This window comes from Phaenicophaeus curvirostris, chromosome 1 (assembly GCF_032191515.1).
Source record: "Phaenicophaeus curvirostris isolate KB17595 chromosome 1, BPBGC_Pcur_1.0, whole genome shotgun sequence".
NCBI classification, from domain to species: domain Eukaryota; kingdom Metazoa; phylum Chordata; class Aves; order Cuculiformes; family Cuculidae; genus Phaenicophaeus; species Phaenicophaeus curvirostris.
In genome coordinates this window covers 170,295,034-170,316,219 of record NC_091392.1, presented here as the reverse complement: position 1 = coordinate 170,316,219, position 21,186 = coordinate 170,295,034, and the positions used below count along the sequence as shown (strand labels likewise).

The 21,186-nt window shown below is 38.5% G+C and overlaps 1 protein-coding gene across 4 annotated transcripts in view; it reads right to left on the bottom strand.

Moving 5' to 3' along the window:
* Positions 1 to 79: 79 nt before the first annotated feature.
* The window catches only part of PCDH9 (protocadherin 9), a 685,460-nt gene continuing 664,353 nt past the window's right edge, over positions 80 to 21,186 (bottom strand). For all 4 annotated transcript variants that reach the window (XM_069880494.1, XM_069880514.1, XM_069880505.1 and 1 more), the window contains one exon: positions 80 to 904. In XM_069880494.1, the coding sequence (XP_069736595.1) occupies positions 606 to 904 (299 nt within the window). In that variant the 3' untranslated portion in view covers positions 80 to 605. The remainder of the gene's footprint in view (positions 905 to 21,186) is intronic.

The window sequence follows — 21,186 nt, the reverse complement described above, 5'->3', positions numbered from 1 at the left end:
CAAGTATTTGAAACAACTTACATTTGACTTATAGTGTCCACTAAACGATTGTTAATAGCACTATAGTTTAATGTTACAGTTTCAGTTGTTTTGTTTGCAATATGATCTCAAGTATAATGGTCCCCAGCATAGATCAATGACAACAAAAGCACAATTTTCTAACTGGATATGCTTTTTAATAATTGCACTCCACAGAATTCTCTTGCTCTCTCACTCTCCAAATGCATCTTCTATTGTTCATAGCAGCAGTCCAGGGTCAGAAACCAAACAAATGAAAAAAGGATATTTGCAAACTGGAGAGACCTCAGCAGATTTTAATCATGTCTGTTTAATAAAACCACACAACTAGTAGAAACACTCTTTCATGTTGCAGGACATCATACCTTCCACGGTGCTAACATAAAGATATGCATATCTCTGCTAGGTGAAGCATAGTTCTAGAGGTCTAGACAGTACATAAAGCTCTGACACACACACAGTATTAGCAAATCTAAGTAGGCTACAGTCATTGGTCCAAAGTACCCATTTCTTATAGCTGGTGCTCCTTTGGACTCTCAACTGCTCCTGAGGCCTGTTTATAAGACTTCAAGTTGGCCAGAGGAATGTCAGTCATGTGGGTTGCCAGTGTTGAAATGGCCCTCACTGGAACCATACTGCTTTCGGTCACTGAACTGGTTCCTGTTGCTATCTTCTTTCCAGGTCCTACTCAATGTGTGTCCATTAACTAGTTTGTCCTTCTTAACCCATTCTTTCTGAGGTGCAAAGGTGGAGAGGGGAGACTTTGGCTGTTGGTATGGGCTCAAACTGGGAGGCATCCAACAGTTGTCTGAGTGACCCAAAACCAGGCATTCTTGAGTACACATCTCTGTAGCTTCAGCTAATCCTCGTGGTCCAAGAGGCCCATCTGTACAAAAAGAGGGGGAGAGGGAGGAGAGGAGAGGAGAGGAGAGGAGAGGAGAGGAGAGGAGAGGAGAGGAGAGGAGAGGAGAGGAGAGGAGAGGAGAGGAGAGGAGAGGAGAGGAGAGGAGAGGAGAGGAGAGGAGAGGAGAGGAGAGGAGAGGAGAGAGGAGAGGAGAGGAGAGGAGAGGAGAGGAGAGGAGAGGAGAGGAGAGGAGAGGAGAGGAGAGGAGAGGAGAGGAGAGGAGAGGAGAGGAGAGGAGAGGAGAGGAGAGGAGAGGAGAGGAGAGAGGAGAGGAGAGGAGAGGAGAGGAGAGGAGAGTGAGAGGAGAGGAGAGGAGAGGAGAGGAGAGGAGAGGAGAGGAGAGGAGAGGAGAGGAGAGGAGAGGAGAGGAGAGGAGAGGAGAGGAGAGGAGAGGAGAGGAGAGGAGAGGAGAGGAGAGGAGAGGAGAGGAGAGGATGAAAGAAAAAAGAGACATAATATTAGATTGCAATATTTGGTATTGAATTTTATACATATATCTAATCAGAAAATTAACAATGATTCTGCAACAAAATATTGTGCTGGTAAATCCTAGATGCATTTTAATTCTGTTAGAATGCATTTGCTTTGAGAGGCATATGCTCTTTGAATATGCTACCTACATAGTTTCCAAAAGTGGAAATACAGTTCAAGTAGCCCTAAGCTATCAGTCTCAGATCCCACTATGAATAAACTTAAGTTTCTTCTAGAATCACACTAACAAAATCGAGCTAGGTAGGTGAAAATATCAGAGAAAGTAAACATATCCGTGCAGATTATGGGAGAGAATTAAGGCTGCTTGTAAAGGCCTATAGTTTCACAGAATCACAGAATCACAGAATAACCAGGTTGGAAGAGACCCACCGGATCATCGAGTCCAACCGTTCCTATCAAACACTAAACCATATCCCTCAGCACCTCATCCACCCGTGCCTTAAACACCTCCAGGGAAGGTGACTCAACCACCTCCCCTGGGCAGCCTGTTCCAGTGCCCAATGACCCTTTCTGTGGAAAATTTTTTTCCTTATGTCCAGCCTAAATCTCCCCTGGCGGAGCTTGAGGCCATTCCCTCTTGTCCTGTCCCCTGTCACTTGGGAGAAAAGGCCAGCACCCTCCTCTCTACAACCTCCTTTCAGGTAGTTGTAGAGAGCAATGAGGTCACCCCTCAGCCTCCTCTTCTCCAGGCTAAACAACCCCAGCTCTCTCAGCCGCTCCTCATAAGGCCTGTTCTCCAGCCCCTTCACCAGCTTTGTTGCTCTTCTCTGGACTCGCTCCAGAGCCTCAACATCCTTCTTGTAGCAAGGGGCCCAGAACTGAACACAGTATTCAAGGAGTGGTCTCACCAGTGCCGAGTACAGAGGGAGGATAACCTCCCTGGACCTGCTGGTCACACCATTTCTGATACAAGCCAAGATGCCATTGGCCTTCTTGGCCACCTGGGTACACTGCTGGCTCATATTCAGTCGGTTGTCAACCAACACACCCAGGTCCCTCTCCTCCTGGCAGCTTTCTAGACAGACTTCTCCTAGTCTGTAGCACTGCATAGGGTTGTTGTGCCCCAAGTGCAGGACCCGGCATTTGGCCTTGTTAAACCTCATGCCATCTGACTCAGCCCAGCGGTCCAGCCTGTCCAGATCCCTTTGCAGAGCCTCCCTACCCTCCAGCAGATCAACACTTCCACCCAGCTCAGTGTCGTCCGCAAACTTGCTAAGGGTGCACTCAATGCCTTCATCCAGGTCATTGACAAAGACATTGAACAGGGCTGGACCCAGCACTGAGCCCTGGGGAACCCCACTTGTCACTGGCCTCCAGCTGGATTTCACACCATTTCCCACCACTCTCTGGGCCCGGCCATCCAACCAGTTTTCCACCCAGGAGAGTGTGCGCCTGTCCAGGCCAGAGGCTGACAGCTTCTCAAGCAGAATGTTGTGAGAAACTGTGTCAAAGGCTTTACTGAAGTCCAGGAAGACCACATCCACAGCCTTTCCCTCATCCAGCAGCCGAGTCACTTTGTCATAGAAGGCGATCAGGTTAGTCTGGCAAGACCTGCCTTTTGTGAACCCATGTTGACTGGGCCTGATCACCCGGTTCTCTTGCATGTGCTTCATGATAGCCCCCAAGATCACCTGCTCCATGACTGTCCCTGGCACTGAGGGTCAGACTGTAGTTTCCTGGATCCTCCCTGCGACCCTTCTTGTAGATGGGCACAACATCAGCCAGCCTCCAGTCCAGTGGAATTTCCCCAGTCTTCCAGGACTGTTGGAAGATGATGGAAAGGGGTTTGGCCACCACATCCGCCAGCTCCTTCAGTACCCTAGGGTGAATCCCGTCCGGCCCCACAGACTTGTGTGTGTCTAGTTGGGCTAGCAAGGCTCTGACCACCTCCTCTTGGATCATGGGAGCCTCATTATGCTCCTCTAGCTCCTGGGTTTGTACACAGACAGAACGACACTCCTTACAACTAAAGACTGAGGCAAAGAAGGCATCAAGTACCTCAGCCTTTTCCTCATGCCCTGTCACTGTTGTTCTTTCTGTGTCCAATAGGGACTGTATGGTCTCCCTAGTCCTCCTTTTATTATTTATATATTTGTAGAAAGATTTTTTTGTAATCTTTCACAGACTTGGCCAATCCAATTTCTAGCTGAGCCTTAGCCCTTCTGATTTTTTCCCTACACAATCTCACTTCCCTCCTGTAGTCCATCCAAGAGGCCTGTCCCTTCTTCCAGAGCCCATAAACATTTCTCTTCCTCTTGATATCCCTCAAGATCTCTCTATTCAACCAAGCTGGCTTTTTCCCCTGCCGGCTTTTTTTCCAGAACATGGGGATGTCTTTCTCCTGAGCTGCTAGGACCACCCCTTTGAAGAGCTCCCAGCCCTCCTGGGCTCCCTTGCCCTTGAGTACTGTCTCCCATGAGACTTCACCAACCAGCCTGCTGAAGAGATCAAAGTCTGCCCTCTGGAAATTTAATGCTATCGTCTTGCTAACTACCCTCTTCCCTTCACCTAGAACAGAAAACCCTATCCTCTCATTGTCGCTTAGTCCTAGGCATCCACCTACTGCCACATCCCCTACAAGGCCTTCTCTGTTCACAAACAGCAGGTCCAGGAGGGCACCCTCCCTTCTTGGTTCATTCACCAACTGTGCAAGGAAGTTGTCTTCCACGCACTCCAGGAACCTCCTAGACTGCTTCCTTTCTGCTGTATTGTACACCCAGCAGATATCAGGCAACGTATTTCAACGTATTCTCTCCTGCTTTCAACTCACTTTACTGCTGCAGAACCTTGGTGATCTAACAACGTACCACAAACTGAGAAACCTCTGTACTATCCAAAAATGATTTTGCCCAAAGGAAAGCTCTGTATGCAGAATTACTCTGATGCACAGTCCTCAAAAGTAAGAGAGAAATTACACTTTACTGGATTTAATGTGAAACCATGAAACACTTCAAAACATTGCAACAAGAAAGAAAAGAAAATATGTAATTCTTCTGACCCTTAAACACATCTCAGATAGCTGCTAAGCAACAATAAAAATCAAGTTGTAAATAAAAAATAGTGGCTTATGTAACTCTTGCACTCAATAAAGGACTGTTCTCTTAATTCTTTGTAAGTCAGGAATATATTACCACAGGAGACAGAAATCAAGTCTGCTGAAATAATGGGCATTTTAAATAAACATGTTGTTATTTCACATGCTACTGAGGACACAGCTGGCCAGCTGTAGGTATCTTGCAATCAAGCAAAGAGGTGACCCATGTCTTCGGCAGGACGTTCTTACCACGTTTATAAACAGCTGAATTTACTCATCTGATCAGAGCGCATATATGAGGAAGGGCAAGCCAGGAAAAATGTGAGTAAATAATTTTGTGTGTCTTTGTTAGATATTTCTCAATATCTGAGACATGCTTTATTATGATTCTTTGCTAAACGTGTTTTGAGATTCCTCTTCTTGACTTCAGAGTAAATCACCTGGCTAGAGCTATAGACATTTAGACATTTGAAGAGTCAAGGAGACATTTTTCCTTGATTAAACAGCCCAGTGACAGGAAGGAAATTATAGATTGATTTTTGAGAAAGAACCTTGGTAGGTCGGCATGAGTACTGAAGTTATGAAGCATCTTAAAAAGCAATACTAATCAGAAAAAAAATGTCAGTGGTGTATCAGCAAAAATAAGTGAGTCTTTAATAATAATTGAGACTCAAAATGATAAGTGAGGACATTCTAGCAAAAATTTCTGTTTTACGATGCCAAATAATATATTTCATTGTCTTGTAAAAAATGCACATGCAATAAATTATCCTTAGTAACGGATCTTCTTCTGAATATTGAATTTATCTCAATTAATTTTATTGAAATTGCCATTCTTACATAGTAGTTGGTTTGGGTTTTTTAACTGGCATATAACAATTTATGTGTTCCACAGATCCCACTGTTTTCACATGCGCACAGAAAATTCACACACAGGATTAACTGTAATAAAAGTTGTTTCTCATTTGCCATATAAGAAAGTATCCTATTGCTGACAATTAGAACATGAAAAATCTATAGACACAATGTTACTTTCTATTTAGGTCAAAACAAGATGTAATAATTAAGCCAGAACCATCAGGAAAAAAAATAAAATACAACTGTAAAGTAGGAGTTTAGCAGTAATTTCAATGAGAACCAACAACCCCTATTCTAAAATGGGAATTGTGATAACTCCTTGGAAGAGAGAGATTGCATTTTCTCTAAGGCTCTTCTTTGAATGCTCTAATATGAAGTTATAAACAACCTAAGACAGGTACTTAGTACAAAAAAAAAGGCAATCACGGGCAAAGGAAGTACTCATGGTATATGAATGGTAACATTTCCCAATCTATAGGTTAAAAGTTGTTTTCATTTCTTTGTTTGTTTTACTGAGAACAGAAATTTAATTTTAATTATTTTTTATTCCCAATTTCAGAGGAAAAGTGGCAGAACAATTTACAGCCTGCCTTCTATGGTGGTGGAATTTCTTGCAGCCCACTAACCACACAGACCATTCTGTGCTGCTCTGTGCAACCTTTCTGATGCACAGGGAAAAACACTTTCTCTCCGTTGTTTCGTCTATTATTTGATTCAGTGGAGCACAGGCTTCATGGGGAGAGGAATTCCCATTGAATAAAGACAGCCATGCAGGGCTCCAAGGCACCCTCTCGGCCTACCTGAAACTGCTATAATTGGGAAAGAAACTCCTTTATACCTGAAGCGGATTGATAACCAGTCATCTTGACCAGGCACACTGAGAAAAGTTTACCCATTGTTATGATGCAGCAATTCAGACAACCTGAACACTCCCTCAGTGTTCTTGATGCCCTGTATACCTAGGATGGGGCCCCCTCACTGCCAAGAAAGAGATCGACCATTGGTCAACCCAATTAATATGAATATTAACACATCAAACTGGATAGTCAAACATCTGATCAAAGTCAGTTATCTCAAAATCCTAATATACATACACATACACATACACATACACATACACATACACATACACATACACATATACATATACATATACATAGGAGGCTCTTTGATCTCTTCTAGATCACAACAGCCTGAGACCAGTCCCCCTAAATTTGGACGCCTTTCAAGTGTAATGTGCAATCTCATTTGCTAATGCAGCAAATGAAAAGATCTTAGGCAAAGTCATTCCTTCTCGAGAGCCAGCCATCACCTGTCATAGAATGACAGTGCATTATGTGTGAGAATTCCAATAAATCTCAAGAGGGAAATTTTCAAGCTAGCCTGTCTCTATCTGTCATGACCTATACCTTTCTTATGCCTAACTACTAACATGCCTTTGTATGTATATGTATCTCTGTATCTCTATGCTTGCATATATACTTATCACTTTGAGTAGTAAATAGGAGGGAATCTTGTAATTTTCAAATCTGATTAAGTTGCTGATCAATTTGATTATAATACATACACTAAATATTTTAATCCCTTTGTTAATAAATTTATAACTAAGTGTTAATTGGAATTTTTCAATTTTACCCTAATAAATTCCAAATTCCTGATAAACCAAGGTTTTGCAAATTCCTGTCAGTGACACGTACTCTCACAGCACAATGCTATCTTGCTGGTCAAGGAGGAAAGGTTTGGTAGGGATTAAACCTTTTAAATCACAAAGAAAAACATTTCAAGAAATATAGTGCATATGCTCTATGCTTCCAGTCTACAGTGGAAAAAACAGTTAACAAGAGTCTTCTGTATTATAGTTCTGAAGAGGATAGGGTACTTTTCCTGGTTAGTTACATAAAATTCAAGAAATAAGACATTTATTTCCATTTAAAATTTAAATGAGTAATAAGCTGGTTTTACTTAGGTCTACATACATATGTGGTCCTATAAGTTACACGTCAGTCTCTTTGGAAGATTTACTTCATGTCTTTTGCTTTTTTTCACAACAGTTCTAGGCAGTTAATGCCTAAATCAGAAAGGATTTTAAACATCATTTGTTTTAGCCAATCTTAACTTGATAAACTTTCTGGAGAGCACTGGAATATTTAGATATCTGTTACTGTGAGTAGCAGACAGAAATTGGGTTACAATTCTAAGATGATTACCTGTTCAGGAGGAGCAACTTTCTGGGTTTTGGGGTTTTTTGTTTTAATGAAATGCCACTGTCCCACTTACACGTCAAAAATTAATTATTATACACAAGTCTTCCTCCAGGCAACTTTCCCTATGCAGAAATCTCAAGCAAAAGCAAGACCAATGTAGTCTTTCTAGCAGGCCAATAACTATTTTCGTATACACGTGGGTCGCATCAAGTGACAATTGTAGGCAGAGTGAGGCCCTCTCCTTTCAGAAGAGGACTGGGAATTCCAGGGTGATGCTTGTAGAACGCTTCCTGTAGCTGTATAATGATTCAAATATACGTGACATATAGTCTAAGCCTGCATGTAACTCTACATATGCCTGTATGTAAAAATCTGTGAACAGAATGTATGTCCAGAATTGAGTACTGGCTCAAACTCCTACCTAAGTCAGTAAGCATATTTTCCAGTACTCTAACTTATGCTTTTCAATCTGTAAAATACAGGGAATATTTCCTTGCCTTATTAAAATATTATGAGGTTCAAATTTGCAAAATGTTTTGCAAGATATCACCTAATATACAATTAACAATTGTTAATTTACTCACTTTTCTTTTTAAGTCAACACAAGAGAAAAAGAAGTCCAGAAAATATTTTTCTTAGACATGGAGATTGTAGAAATAACATGGTTTACTTATGAGCCACCACAAGGAACGATCATGCTTACTAATTAAGGAAAAAGGTAGTTTTCACATTGTGTATGGTGCCAGACACACTTGATCTCCAGTTAAGACTCTTAGATCCAAATACTATGTTTGTGTAAAAAATTATTGCTAATTGTGGTGGTGACGATTTAAGGGACTCTATAAATATCCCACTGTGAGACACAAGAAAATGATGAAAAACAGATCTGGGTAAAAAAGATCTCACCTTCAATAATATGGGTTTTTTTTCAGCTTCTCTTCTGTGTAATTGTTTGCAAGTATAGATAGTTTATTCTTTTCTAAGACTCATTCAGGTTGCTATTCAGTCGCATAAAGCAAAATGATCATGAGCAGTATGATGGGAGAGAGAGATCTTCTGAGGGCAGCTTGCACAGAAGAGTTAGCTGCTTTGTATTGAGAAAGCATAATGTAGCCTCAATAGTAATTATCTTTTTCCTTCACCACTGCTGAGCAATAGCTTTCACCCAATTTTCTGAAGTTGTTTCATTACTGCATACAATGACAACACTTAAAAACCTGTTCCTACTGCTTTAATTTTATAATTGCATTAATTTATTTCCTTTCTCTTCATAAAAATGTCACTGAAATTTCTTTATCAAGTTTTTCCACGCTGAAGTACTTTGTTGATATGGGGCAGTGTGTGTGTGTGTGTGTGTGTGTGTGTGTTTTCAAAGTATTTGTTCTCTGTAATACATGAGTCTGGTTATCAGTCTTGGCTGCTTGAATATACAATGACTGACTGCTGATCAAACTGTATAAGCCATCTGTCCTTGGAGTTAAATGTTTTGAAAGCAAACACAAAAGTGCATAAGAAACATTCTCTTAAATTGTCTTGCTAAATATTTATATCAGATCTTACCTAAAAATGCTTTTCTGTTGTTATTTTATTCTGTTAATAGTTGTCAAACAGATGCATAACTTGCCTATTCAAAAGCAGACAGGTGTAAGAAAATAATGTATGCTACTCAAGAGCCAGACTCACCCTAATGCTGGAATTTGTGTGTGGTGTTCTATCTCTTTTTATTATACCCAGAAGCTAAACTGCTATTTCATTGATTAACTTACTGCTGCAATTAGCAACTAGCTTCCAGTGTGCTGACCAGCTGCTTTTCAACCTGCTTGCTTAAAACTCTCTTAAAGCCAGAAAGTCATTCTTCAATTCGGAAAGAGTGAAGACCACAAGATAAGTTCCACTCAGTGAGATGTTTTGGCCTCAAAAAAAAAAAAGAATGACTAAACTTTGCCAGAGAATACTAACATTAAAAACAGCGGATTTGAACATAGCAAAAGGTGTGTTTCAGACAATCATATTTATTTAACTTTTCATATTGCATCTTAGAAAGAAAAAAAAAAAGAATACAACAGCAACATTTTCAGCTCTATTTAGCCTCAAATACAGAAAGCTTTTTTAAGCTTTCATGGGCTACTTTACTAAATGACCTTTCCTGAGACCACATGTTTTTTGCAGCCTACCCTGCACATATTGGAATCAAAATAACATTTTTACATTCCATAAAGTTTTTTCAGCTACTGCATATAACAAATATAAAAATTGGAAAACAGTTTATAATGAAAAAATTGCTTTTGACTTTTTTTTCTCTTAAATATCAGCCAAATAAATTAGAAAGACTGCTTTATATTTCTAGTCTGTTAGAAAAGATAATCCAAGACTACAAAGCCACATACATGCTGTGCTGGATGAGTTTCCTTGGTATCATTAATTAACAGCAAGATTCTTCAGTGACTACTAAAAATACATTTTTATCAAGCTATTGCATGGTCATTCCAGCTGGCACAGTCAGTGCTGATAAAATCATATCCAGATAACATTGTTCCAAGGTTCCTGAATTCCTAAAACCACTGCTACCAGTTTCAGTAGACTTACCACCACTATCTTGTAACCTGTTGCTTCTCTCTCCACTTTCTGGAGTTGAATTTTCTGTACTCAGGTACAGATCAAGAAACCTCTGCTAGCTCCTGTTCCTTTGTCTTGGCTGCAATCTTTGTTTTCATCACTACTGAACAAAACAACACTGGAGGGAGAGGAAGCCTGGGGATGGGGAGGTGAAGGGGGAGGTGGTAAGAGTGCGTGGAAATTACTGCTCAGAACATAGAAATGCAGCAACTAAAGTATTTTTAGAAAAGACTGGGAAGCCTGCAGAATAAGTATTTTCTACACAATTCTGTGAAGTACTTATGTGATCCAGCTGGGTCCCATGGAGATATAGGTGTGAAAGATACAAAATATAATTTAGAAAATCATGCATGACTTCCTTGAATCCTTGGGCAGGTGATTTTTGAAATATGAGGCTATTCAGCTACTTGAAATTCTGCTTCTACACAGAATTGTCTCATTCTTCTGATTACTGAGATTGTCTCATGCCTAAATCTTTCCAGGCTTAAGACATAAAGTGCTCCCTTCCCTTCATATCTTGAATATCTAAATGTTTTAGGCATTTTAAGAGTACACTATGTGTTGTAGTGTTGAACATGTATCAGTGCAGTTGGCTGGTGTTACTCCCTCCCCAGTTTATACCCATAGATCACAGAAAGGGCATCTGACTTTTGTTTCAAACGTATCTTCCTGATATCAAACATATTTCCCTGATGATAGATTCAGGCCCCTCTCTCTCTCTCCTGTAGACATACAAAAATAAACCTCAACCTTGGTAGCAAGAACTCTTCTGATAAATAAGAAGCAATTCTATAATCCCCACTACAGACAAGATTATACTATGTTTTCTTATCCACATAGGTAGCGCTGTAGTTATTAATCTACTGTACAAAAGGTTTCTGTTAACCCTATAATTAAGTTTGCATGCTGCTATGCCTAAGCAAATACACTTGGAGAAAGCATATAAGGAATTTCAGCAGAGTTTAGTAGTTTAGACTTGTTAATAATTTGATGAAGTCTTCCAATACAGATTATTTGGAAATAGAAAGCTTTGTTTATTGGCAGGCTGCACTTACATCTCTCTGTCCCTGCTATCTTAAGACACCCTTAAAATTAGTTCAGCTATGTGGTATTATGTTTCAGGTTTAGTTTGGGGGTTTCTGTTGTTTTGAGTTTGGGTTTTTTGGTTTTTTGTTGTTGTCTTTGTTTTTTTTACAACTGAAATTACTCAATAATGAATTAATTTAGGACTTGACTCATGGCATCCTCTCAGAGTAGGAAATAAATTTTTATAGCCTAGCCCTCTGTGGTCCATAGAAGATAGGAAATAGCCCATTTCTTAATCTCTACCAAATTCAACTTACGCAACTGCCAAGTTTGTGAGATACTAGGGGTCAACTTTGCTTAGCAATATCTGGTCTTTATGAACAGATAGAAGACTTGAATTATGTTAGCCTTGTGATCATTCTTCAGGCAAGTTACAACACACTGAAATCACAAGGAAACAGTCTATGCAATCAAGGCTGTATGAAGGTGCCATAGGAGGCATTACAAAACATTAATGGTGTGGAGTGGTGCTGAGCTGCCCCCTGAATAGCTCAGACCTGGATGATTTAGTGCTTTTCACTGGTCATAAAAATCCAGCTCTGTTACTTATCACAGATTGCACATTGCCTATGTTCAGATCTCTATGCCAGTCATTTTTTTTTTTTTCCAGAATCTAACTGGGTGAAACTTTATAACTTGCATTAAAAAAAGTTAGGTTCACCAGATAATCTAGTGGTTCTTTCTGGTCTTAAAGATCTATATATCAGCAAAAGTTAACATAAAACTATATTCTATATAAACTTTTACTGACAAATGTAGCCAACTTTAGTGCACCACTTAGAAAAATAGAACATACAAAGTGACATCTAGGATTGCTATTCTGTTTTAATGCATTCTGTCCTTAAAACAACAAACAAACACACAAACCCCAGAAATGACTGCAGCCTAGATGCCATGTGAATGCAGACAATCACCTTCCAGAGAGAACAGGAGAAAAGAAGTGCAAACAGGATTTGGCAACCCCCCGCCCCATTTTCTGTTAACAAATAAATAAAGATTAAATGCTTTACACATCTTTCATGCAGACTTCACTCTCTGGTCACAGATGAAAAGTCAACATTTGCAAACGGAGATAGTAAAAATACAATAATATATGGGCAGCCAGAACAGCAGATTCTCCCCTTGAGATGATAATGTTATTTGGACAGACTTTATGGCACACAAATAGCAGACAGTGTATCTTTATAAATTTGCACCCATCTTCAACATGGCATAGAACTCATCCATCTTATCACATAAGTTATTTATATGAAAAATGCTATCTCATCTAAACTTATTTCCTCATTATTTTTCCTGCCATATATTAATTTCAGCAGAACAATATGACAAATCAAAGTTCCACAGAGAATTCAAATTAACCTTCTAAATTTGATTGGATCATTTAATGAGACCAAAGCACAGCCAGTGTTCAAGTATTTGACATAATATTCATTTTCAACATGACTCTTTTTTGTTATGTAACTCTTCATTTTGCTGCCTAAAAAAAAGTATGTATTCCCCAAAGGTGATGATAGATGGTGATATTTATAAAATATCCCATGAACACAATAATTTACTGTATTTTTTTCTTTCACACCTAAATGTTTATGGTACTTGATCAAAGTATTTTGTTGAATCCATTTACAGGCAATTTGCTGAAACAGCACTGCTTTTGACATGGCCACATTTTCTGATTTATTAATATGCCCCTAACATGAACCTGCCGTCAGTCAAAAAGAACCTAAGCCTTGATCTGGAACATTCTTTCAAATGTTTATCATCAAATCAAATTTTGGTGAGTAATTTCTACAAATTTCATGTGAGAAGTGGTAGGATTCAATGTGACAAAAAGATACTATTCAGAATAAGAAAGGTGGACACAGTGCTTGTGAAATTGAAATGAACAATATTTATTTCAACACTACACAGGTTTTTAAACTTCTTATGAGGCTGCTATATGCCTGATCATTAACTCATGTACAGAAGAAAAAATAAAACCAATCAACTTGGATTTAATTTATTTTTATTATTTCTAAAAGTAGTCTAAATTAAAGAGTCTTTTTCCCTGCCTGTTCTTGAATTTACAGTAAAAGCCTGATCTTCTGACTTGTGAAAATATAGATCATGCCTTGACAGCAAGAATGATACTTCATGATTTTATCGAAGGAAGGCTATTGGCTTTACAAATCCATAACTTAATAAAGACACAATTCATCATCATATACAAGGTCCAACACAAGCAAAATGAAATGGTGCCTGGAAGTATTTTTATTTAACAAATTAAGAAAATCAGCTATTATCACCTTCAAAATAGTTCCCTTCTGAGTTGACACACAGCTGCATACAATGGTGCCAATGTTCAAAGAAATTCTGTGAATCATTTTCTGAAAGGCTGTTGAGGGTCTCAGTTGTTTTCACTTTCACGTCTTCCACTGTCAAAAAATGGGTTCCTCTGAGCAGCGACTTGATCTTTGAGAAGAGGCAGAACTAGCAGGGACCTAGGTTTTGTGAATAGGGCAGGTGCTCAAACACAGCAATGCTGTTCCTAAAACCTGCTTCATGGACAAAGTGTTCTGGCCTGGTGCCCAATGACATTTTCTGAGCGAGGGTAAAAAAGATGTCTATATTTAAACATTCATCCAGTCGTATTGAATGAAGCTATCGAATTGAGCCTTGTCTCACTGTGACAGGTTAGAACATGTTCTATAACCATCTCTTTGTCTCTCCCATCCCGCTCCCAGTTAGTCTCAGGGTTTTTCTGTTGGACCTTCTATGATGAACTGTGCTATCTGTACAAATAAATATGTAATACCTTTTATTTTTTATAGAGAGAGTCTACCTATCCATTTAAGTGCTTTATTTTCATTTCACAACATAATGGAATTAATAGAATGATGCATATTGAAGTGAATGGAATTGCTTACAAAACGAGCAACATAATTGCTGTGCTCAGGTTGGGCATCCAGTCATCCTAAACTTCCTTCTGTTATCAATGGAGAGAGAAACTTTAGCACAAAGTGATTCAGCTGTCTGAAGGCCTGAGTCACTTTCTAGATGTGTGAGTTTCTGTCCACTGATAAAAAAGGATCTGTGGATGGCAATTACATCTAGCTCTATGTATTTAAAATGGTTCCGGCAGACAATGTATAAACCAGTAGAAAGCTACTGCACCAAAGGTACCCAAATAACAGTGCATCTCAGTCCAGAACATCTACTAAATTTTATTAGTTTTGTTAGTTTATATTAATCATCTTGGAAAAGTCATGCCATAAGTCTCCTCCAATATCTCTAATTCACTTTTAATCTCCAAGTATTGTCAGTTTTTCTGTAACTTTGAGGTATGACTAGTAATATTATTCAGCTGTTAGTTTAATATACACTTGATAGCTTAAGAACAAAGGTTTCTTGATCTTATTGTAAGAATATTCATGAAAGCCAGGTCTTGCCAAACTAACCTGAACGTCTTCTATGACAAAGGGACCTGCCTGCTGGACGAGGGAAAGGCTGTGGATGTGGTCTTCCTGGACTTCAGTAAAGCCTTTGACACAGTTTCTCACAGCATTCTGCTTGAGAAACTGTCAGCCTCTGGCCTGGACAGGTACACACTCTCCTGGGTGGAAAACTGGTTGGATGGCCGGGCCCAGAGAGTGGTGGTAAATGGAGTTAACTCCAGCTGGAGGCCAGTGACAAGTGGGGTCCCCAAGGGCTCAGTGCTGGGTCCAGACCTGTTCAATTTCTTTATCAATGACCTGAATGAGGGCATCAAATGCACTGTAAGTTTGCTGATGGCATTAAGCTGGGTGGAAGTGTTGATCTGCTGGAGGGTAGGGAGGCTCTGCAAAGGGATCTGAACAGGCTGGACCGCTGGGCAGAGTCCAATGGCATGAGGTTTAACAAGGCCAAATGCCTGGTCCTGCATTTGGGGCACAACAACCCTATGCAGTGCTACAGACTAGGAGAAGTCTGGCTGGAAAGCGGCCTGGAGGAGAAGGACCTGAGGGTGTTGATTGACAGTCATCTGAACATGAGCCAGCAGTGTGCCCAGGTGGCCAAGAAGGCCAATGGCATCTTGGCCTGTACCAGAAATGGTGTGACCAGCAGGTCCAGGGAGGTTATTCTCCCTCTGTACTAGGCACTGGTGAGATCGCTCCTCGAATCCTGTGTTCAGTTCTGGGCCCCTCACCACAAGATGGACGGTTGAGGCTCTGGGCCGTGTCCAGAGAAGAATAACGAAGCTGGTGAAAGGGCTGGAGAACAAGTCTTATGAGAAGTGACTGAGGGAACTGGGATTGTTTAGCCTTGAGAAGAGGAGGCTGAGGGGTGACCTTCTTGCTCTCTGAAAGGAGAAGCTATCGAAACTATCTGAAAGGAGATTGCAGAGAGGAGGGAGCTACCCTCCCATGTGACAGGCACAGGAAAAGGGGGAATGGCCTCAAACTCCACCAGGGGAGGTTCAGGCTGGACATCAGGAAAAATTTTTTCACAGACAGGGTCGTTGGGTACTGGAACAGGCTCCCAAGGCAAATAGTTGAGTCACCTTCCCTGGAGGTGTTTAAAAGACAGGTGGATGAGGTGCTGAGGGGCATGATTTAGTAGTTGATAGGAATGGTTGGACTTGATGATCTGGTGGGTCTTTACCAACCTAGTGATTCTGTGATTCTGCAATTCTGTAATATTTTTTATAAAGGCATTGTATTCTAATGCATTGTAACTTTTACTTTAAGATGACACTATGCTTTTGAGTTTCATAGAACTTTGTTCTTTCAGACAAGTTCTAGAAACAGCAATGTTGATGAAAGAGACTAGAGAACTATAGTCTCCAAAACTTAAGCTTACTGCTCTTATTATACTCTACATGTTAATTAAGAAAGATAATTAAGCTTATTTTTGTACAGACATGAAATTCATTCTGTAATTAAGTTAATTACATCTGTATAAACAAGTATTATATTTAAGTTGCAATGTATCCTTCTTTTTATGAAGCCCTATGTAGTTTTCTTTTAACTTTTCGGGTTTTTTGTTTTGTTTTGTTTTGCTTTTTATTTTCCTCCAGTCAAAATCAGACCAAAATCAAAATTAGGTTAAACTGGATTTGTTGCAAATTTGTGGCAGATGCCTTCTGTGTAAGCGCAACTATATAAATATATAGTTTAACTGACTTAAAACCACCTTTTGAAGTACATTTCTCTTTGCAGTATTAGCACTTATGTCTGGGAAGTCATTCTCCTAACTTAGGCTACGTGAACCTGAATAGCTGAAGTACGTAACAGAAGAAAATGCTTAAATTAATTGACTAATATATCTGATTAAATTGTTGATTTTATTTTCCATTCTAGGCAAAAATATATGCTTGATAAATTGTTCAGAGGTCTGTGATGCCCCTAAACTAATCCAAAAATGAAAGAACCATTTCGTAATTCTGCTTGTATAACAGCATCTCATTTAGTTAATTTTGTAAAATTCAGTTCAGTGTCAGTTGAGTTGTCCTAGGAAGTGTGTACCTTCAGTAGATCTGAGCTACACCTGTGTTACTGTTCCTTCATTTTCTTTAAAAACTCTATTCATTTACATTTTTTCAGAAGAGATATCTGTAAGGCTCTTAATGAGTTTATATAGTTTACAGTAAAATTCCAAATAAACAAATGGCCCTGAGTCAAAACACTTACATTTTATTAAACCATACGTGAAAATTAATCTCTGTTGAATTGGTCATTAGACTCAATTTACTGTAAATTAATATGGAAGCAATATCCATATATACTCTTTTTGTTAGTCTCACAGTCCTGTTGTAATCCTTGGCAAATCTTACCTGGAGACTGAAGAAAAAAAAAAAAATCTTTGATTCTAAAGAGAAAATCATATTTCACATGAATAGTGAATCCACTTTTAATGGAGGCTGAAAAGTTTAATTTACATTTTTTCTATTCAATGAAAAAAATCTCAGAAAATAAGCCTTCCAAACCTCTTATATCTGTTTTTTACTATATCATATTTATTCATGCAAGAGAAGCTAGAAAGTAGGCCACTTTAAGTTGCATCTGAATCTAAGTACATAACAAAAACATTGTCAGAAATTAGTGCACAAATGCACATACGGTAGATCTCTGTTAACACATTTAAAGGAATACCCTGGATGGCTTCTCCAGGTGCCTGAATGTTTTTAAGCAAAGAAATATTATCAAATATTATTGGTTTTTACATGGTTTAAAATGGATTGAGGGAGATGCTGAAGGAAGAATTGCTACTATGAGCAGAGATCATGAACACTTACACATGTAACAGGGTCTTTGCATTCTCCTTTATGATTGTACACAGCTTAGCATCTGGACTAATCAAAAATGAGCAATTTGGGAAATTTGGTTCATCTGTAATGAAATTTTGGGGCATACTAAGAAAAAATGTTGGTTTGCTTTCCTTAAATCATGAGTTTTTTATAATACTAAAATACAAGATTTAAGACATGCTTAACTCCTTAGTATTAATGTAATTGTTATAAAATGTGACTAGAAATTCATATTCCTTGCTCAATTTTATAAGAATCTCCTATAGGAGTTAATTAGACTTCTTATTTTTGTTCCAGTTTGAGACATAAAGGGAAACAGTAATTTCATATATGTGAATTCACTAGCTTTATTTTTATAATATAAAAATAATAAAAAGAAAAAAATGCAGAATATAATTTGGGGCACACATTTAATGACGTATGTAATAGACACCCCATTCAAGCTTCTGAAAATAATGAGTAGTTTGAAAAGCTTTGTGCTGTTTTCTTTTTGCATTGAAAAAATAATCTGCGGTGCAGATGTTAATTACCATTTATAGATTGCCTTGTCGAAACACCTAAGAATTATTGTTCTGTTAATTATTTCATCCTGAAGTTGGTTTCAGTGACTGATTCAAGCTGAAGAACACTGAGAAGGATCACTGACGCTTGATTAGGACACCCAGTATTTCCCTGCAAACCTCAGCCAGTAATTCATGGCTTTGTGCCAACAGTTCAGCTTTAGAAGAGGAACTATTAAAACACCGTAGTTATGAGGGAATTAACAGTCACATTTAAGAAGATTATTACCCTTGTATCAAGTAAGTTAATTTATTAAGTGGTAACTTCAGAGGCAGCAAGTCATTTAGAAACAATGTCAAACACTTAAGAGCACAATGATGTACCTGAGATGCCAGAATACTTTATTGGTAGACAAACAGAAGCATCCCAGGTCAATTTATTGGCAACAACAGCAGGCAGCTGTTGTTTCTCCACATATTCATTGAATACATACCTCTTTTCCTTTGAAATATGTTGAGTTGTGCTACTACTTTCATTGGGTGCAAAACTGGGTCTTTTGTCTCTATAGAACATCAAATGAATTTTACCTGCAAGCTCAATTTAAAAATAGTGCACTGAAGCAAACAAATCGATTCCCTTGTGAACTACAAGTCATTCCTTTAGCATTTATCTCTATATACAATGCCAATTCTTCCCTTACATGTTCTTCAACTCAAGACTCTACTTTTGCAAGTTGTCTATATGTAATTCTGCTTGCTGTCTTCCTGGACATGTTTCCAACTAAAGTCTCACCAGCATTCCTGTTTTTTTTCCTCAAAAAAACTATTATATCATCTTCTCAGCTGTCTGGATGATAAGCCCTTCTCTTACATATTTGTAACATGGGATTTAGTTCGCAGATATAATTTAAAATGAGTGACAGATTTCTTTTTGTACTACATTTAGGTACAAAACTTAAAGTTACTTAAATACAGAGTCATAAGCAAGGTAGGGTTCATTGCACAGTAGGATTCCACTCTAGAGACAGTCATTTCAACTGATTATGCAAAAAGAAGGTTTCATCTTGTGTATTTACAGCCTACAAAGATCAAGGTGATGAGGTCCTACACAGGAGACAAATATAGGACTGAGATTCAGATTCAAAATCTAAATTTCTGCAATGTATATATCTACCTGGGAATGGCAGATGCATGCATTTTCTAATCTCATTTTAATTGACAAAGAACCTGTTAATCCTATTTGTCTAGTTAATGCAGTACAGTAATTCACCTAACCAAATATATATAAGTGAATCTGAACAGCTCTCTATATTATACTGTTTTGACTGGACCTCTATTAACCATAAGGAGAAGTTAAGGCACATTTTCATGCTAGACAGCTAAATTGAGCATTTGAATCTGGAGCTATGTCCTAAGCTTGACTTTGCCAGACGCCTTATCATTTTGATCTCTTCATGTGTGCACACAGATTAGGAAACCTTCTCTTACGTAATTAATTATTTCTTTAAAATGAATTAATATATCAAACTGCTGACGTTTTAACTTAAAAAAATAAGCCCATTGAAGTAATTATTTTTTTCCTGAACTCCATTACTTGTGAGTGGATTTCATCTGAATACAATAGAGCCCCTACTTTAACAAGGCTTGTGGATGGTATCAAAGAACATACTGCAGAGTTTCAGGACAATTTCACTAGAGAAAATTTTCACTTTTTTCTCCATTGTGACAAAAAAGTGAAACCAATTTCTTAGAAATAGCAGGGACAGCATTCACATTGACCATATTGCAGATCTCTATTACCATTACAGGGACCAAATCTGTAGCTCTAAGACAGCCAGGCCAAGGAAATTGAAAAACAGTCAACTACTGAAAATTCCACCAATACAAATGGATTTGCTGAGTGCAAAATGAGATGTCAAGCCTTTCAAAAAAGTTTGAAAATACGGTTTATAACATAAGTTGCATTTGGTCTTCCATTCAGCCATACAGTTAGCAGTATTCCTGATTAAAACAGAAAAGGTTGTTCCCTGCTGTGGGGAGAAAAATAGCACTCAAAGCAGAAAACACCTGGCATACACCTTGAATACGAAACTTTATATAAAGTACTGCATTTTTTTTCTTTGTTAATTAATCTATTTCACAGTCTCAGGCAATCACTTCACAACTTCTCAGTAGTCTGACTTTCAAAGGAACTTCATGCTTTGTCAATTTCTATACGGGTACTGTCAAAGAACATGGGGATGACACCAACAGCTTGGTAATTTGTTCACTTCTACTTGCACAGCGTTCTTTTTCCAGAAGGCAGTAACATTAAAATCATTCTTTGTCCTAACAGTTATGCATTGACAGTGCATTCTGTGAGGCGGTATTAGTTTACTAAGTAAACCTTCAGGGTCCTACTATTTTACAGCTAAAAGATGGATGTAGTACGATCTCCTTGTTCACAAATCTAATTAAGTAAGACTGCAGCACTTGTCTGTGCAAATCCCCACCTCAGGGTGGCCTGAAGCAGTCACAGCACCAAGTAGGAATACTCACTTAAGCTTCATATTAACTCTGTTGCATATCACCTAAGGTTCCTTGATGTACTTTTGCCTCACACCTGCTGTTTACTGGGGAGTCATTTATTACAGACAAACGAGCACAATTAATCAGAGAAGATATCAGAGAACAAATCCAAATTCAATGCTAACTGATGCTACAAATATGTGAAGTATGAGATGAGTGTTACCTGACTAGGGTGCCTTAAATGGGCAGCCAGTCTTAGGGCAGTGAAAAGCAAGCACAAGTTACCACAAATCTATAAGAACTGATCTGAAAGAATTAAACAGAATGAAAAAGGGAAATATAACAGCATGAGAACTGAAAAAGGGAAGATCTGCCATATCATTTTTTAAGAATGGTAGATAATGTGAGATCACCATGCTTAATGACATCATTTTAGAAACAAAGGATAATTGAGTAAATCATATCTCTCCAGACTTCAGTAAAGCTTGTGATTAAGTGCCACACAGGAACAGTATCAGAACTAATCCTGAATAATATCCTTGGTAATGGCCATGATCTAAATACATGTAAAGGGTTGATAGAACCTTTTCCTGACATAAAACTGGTAGGTACCATCAGAAAAGACCAAGTTATCTTATCAAAAGAACGAAATAATCTTAAGGACTCTGAGAAAGCATGTAAATTCAGCAGTCTCTTTTACGAGG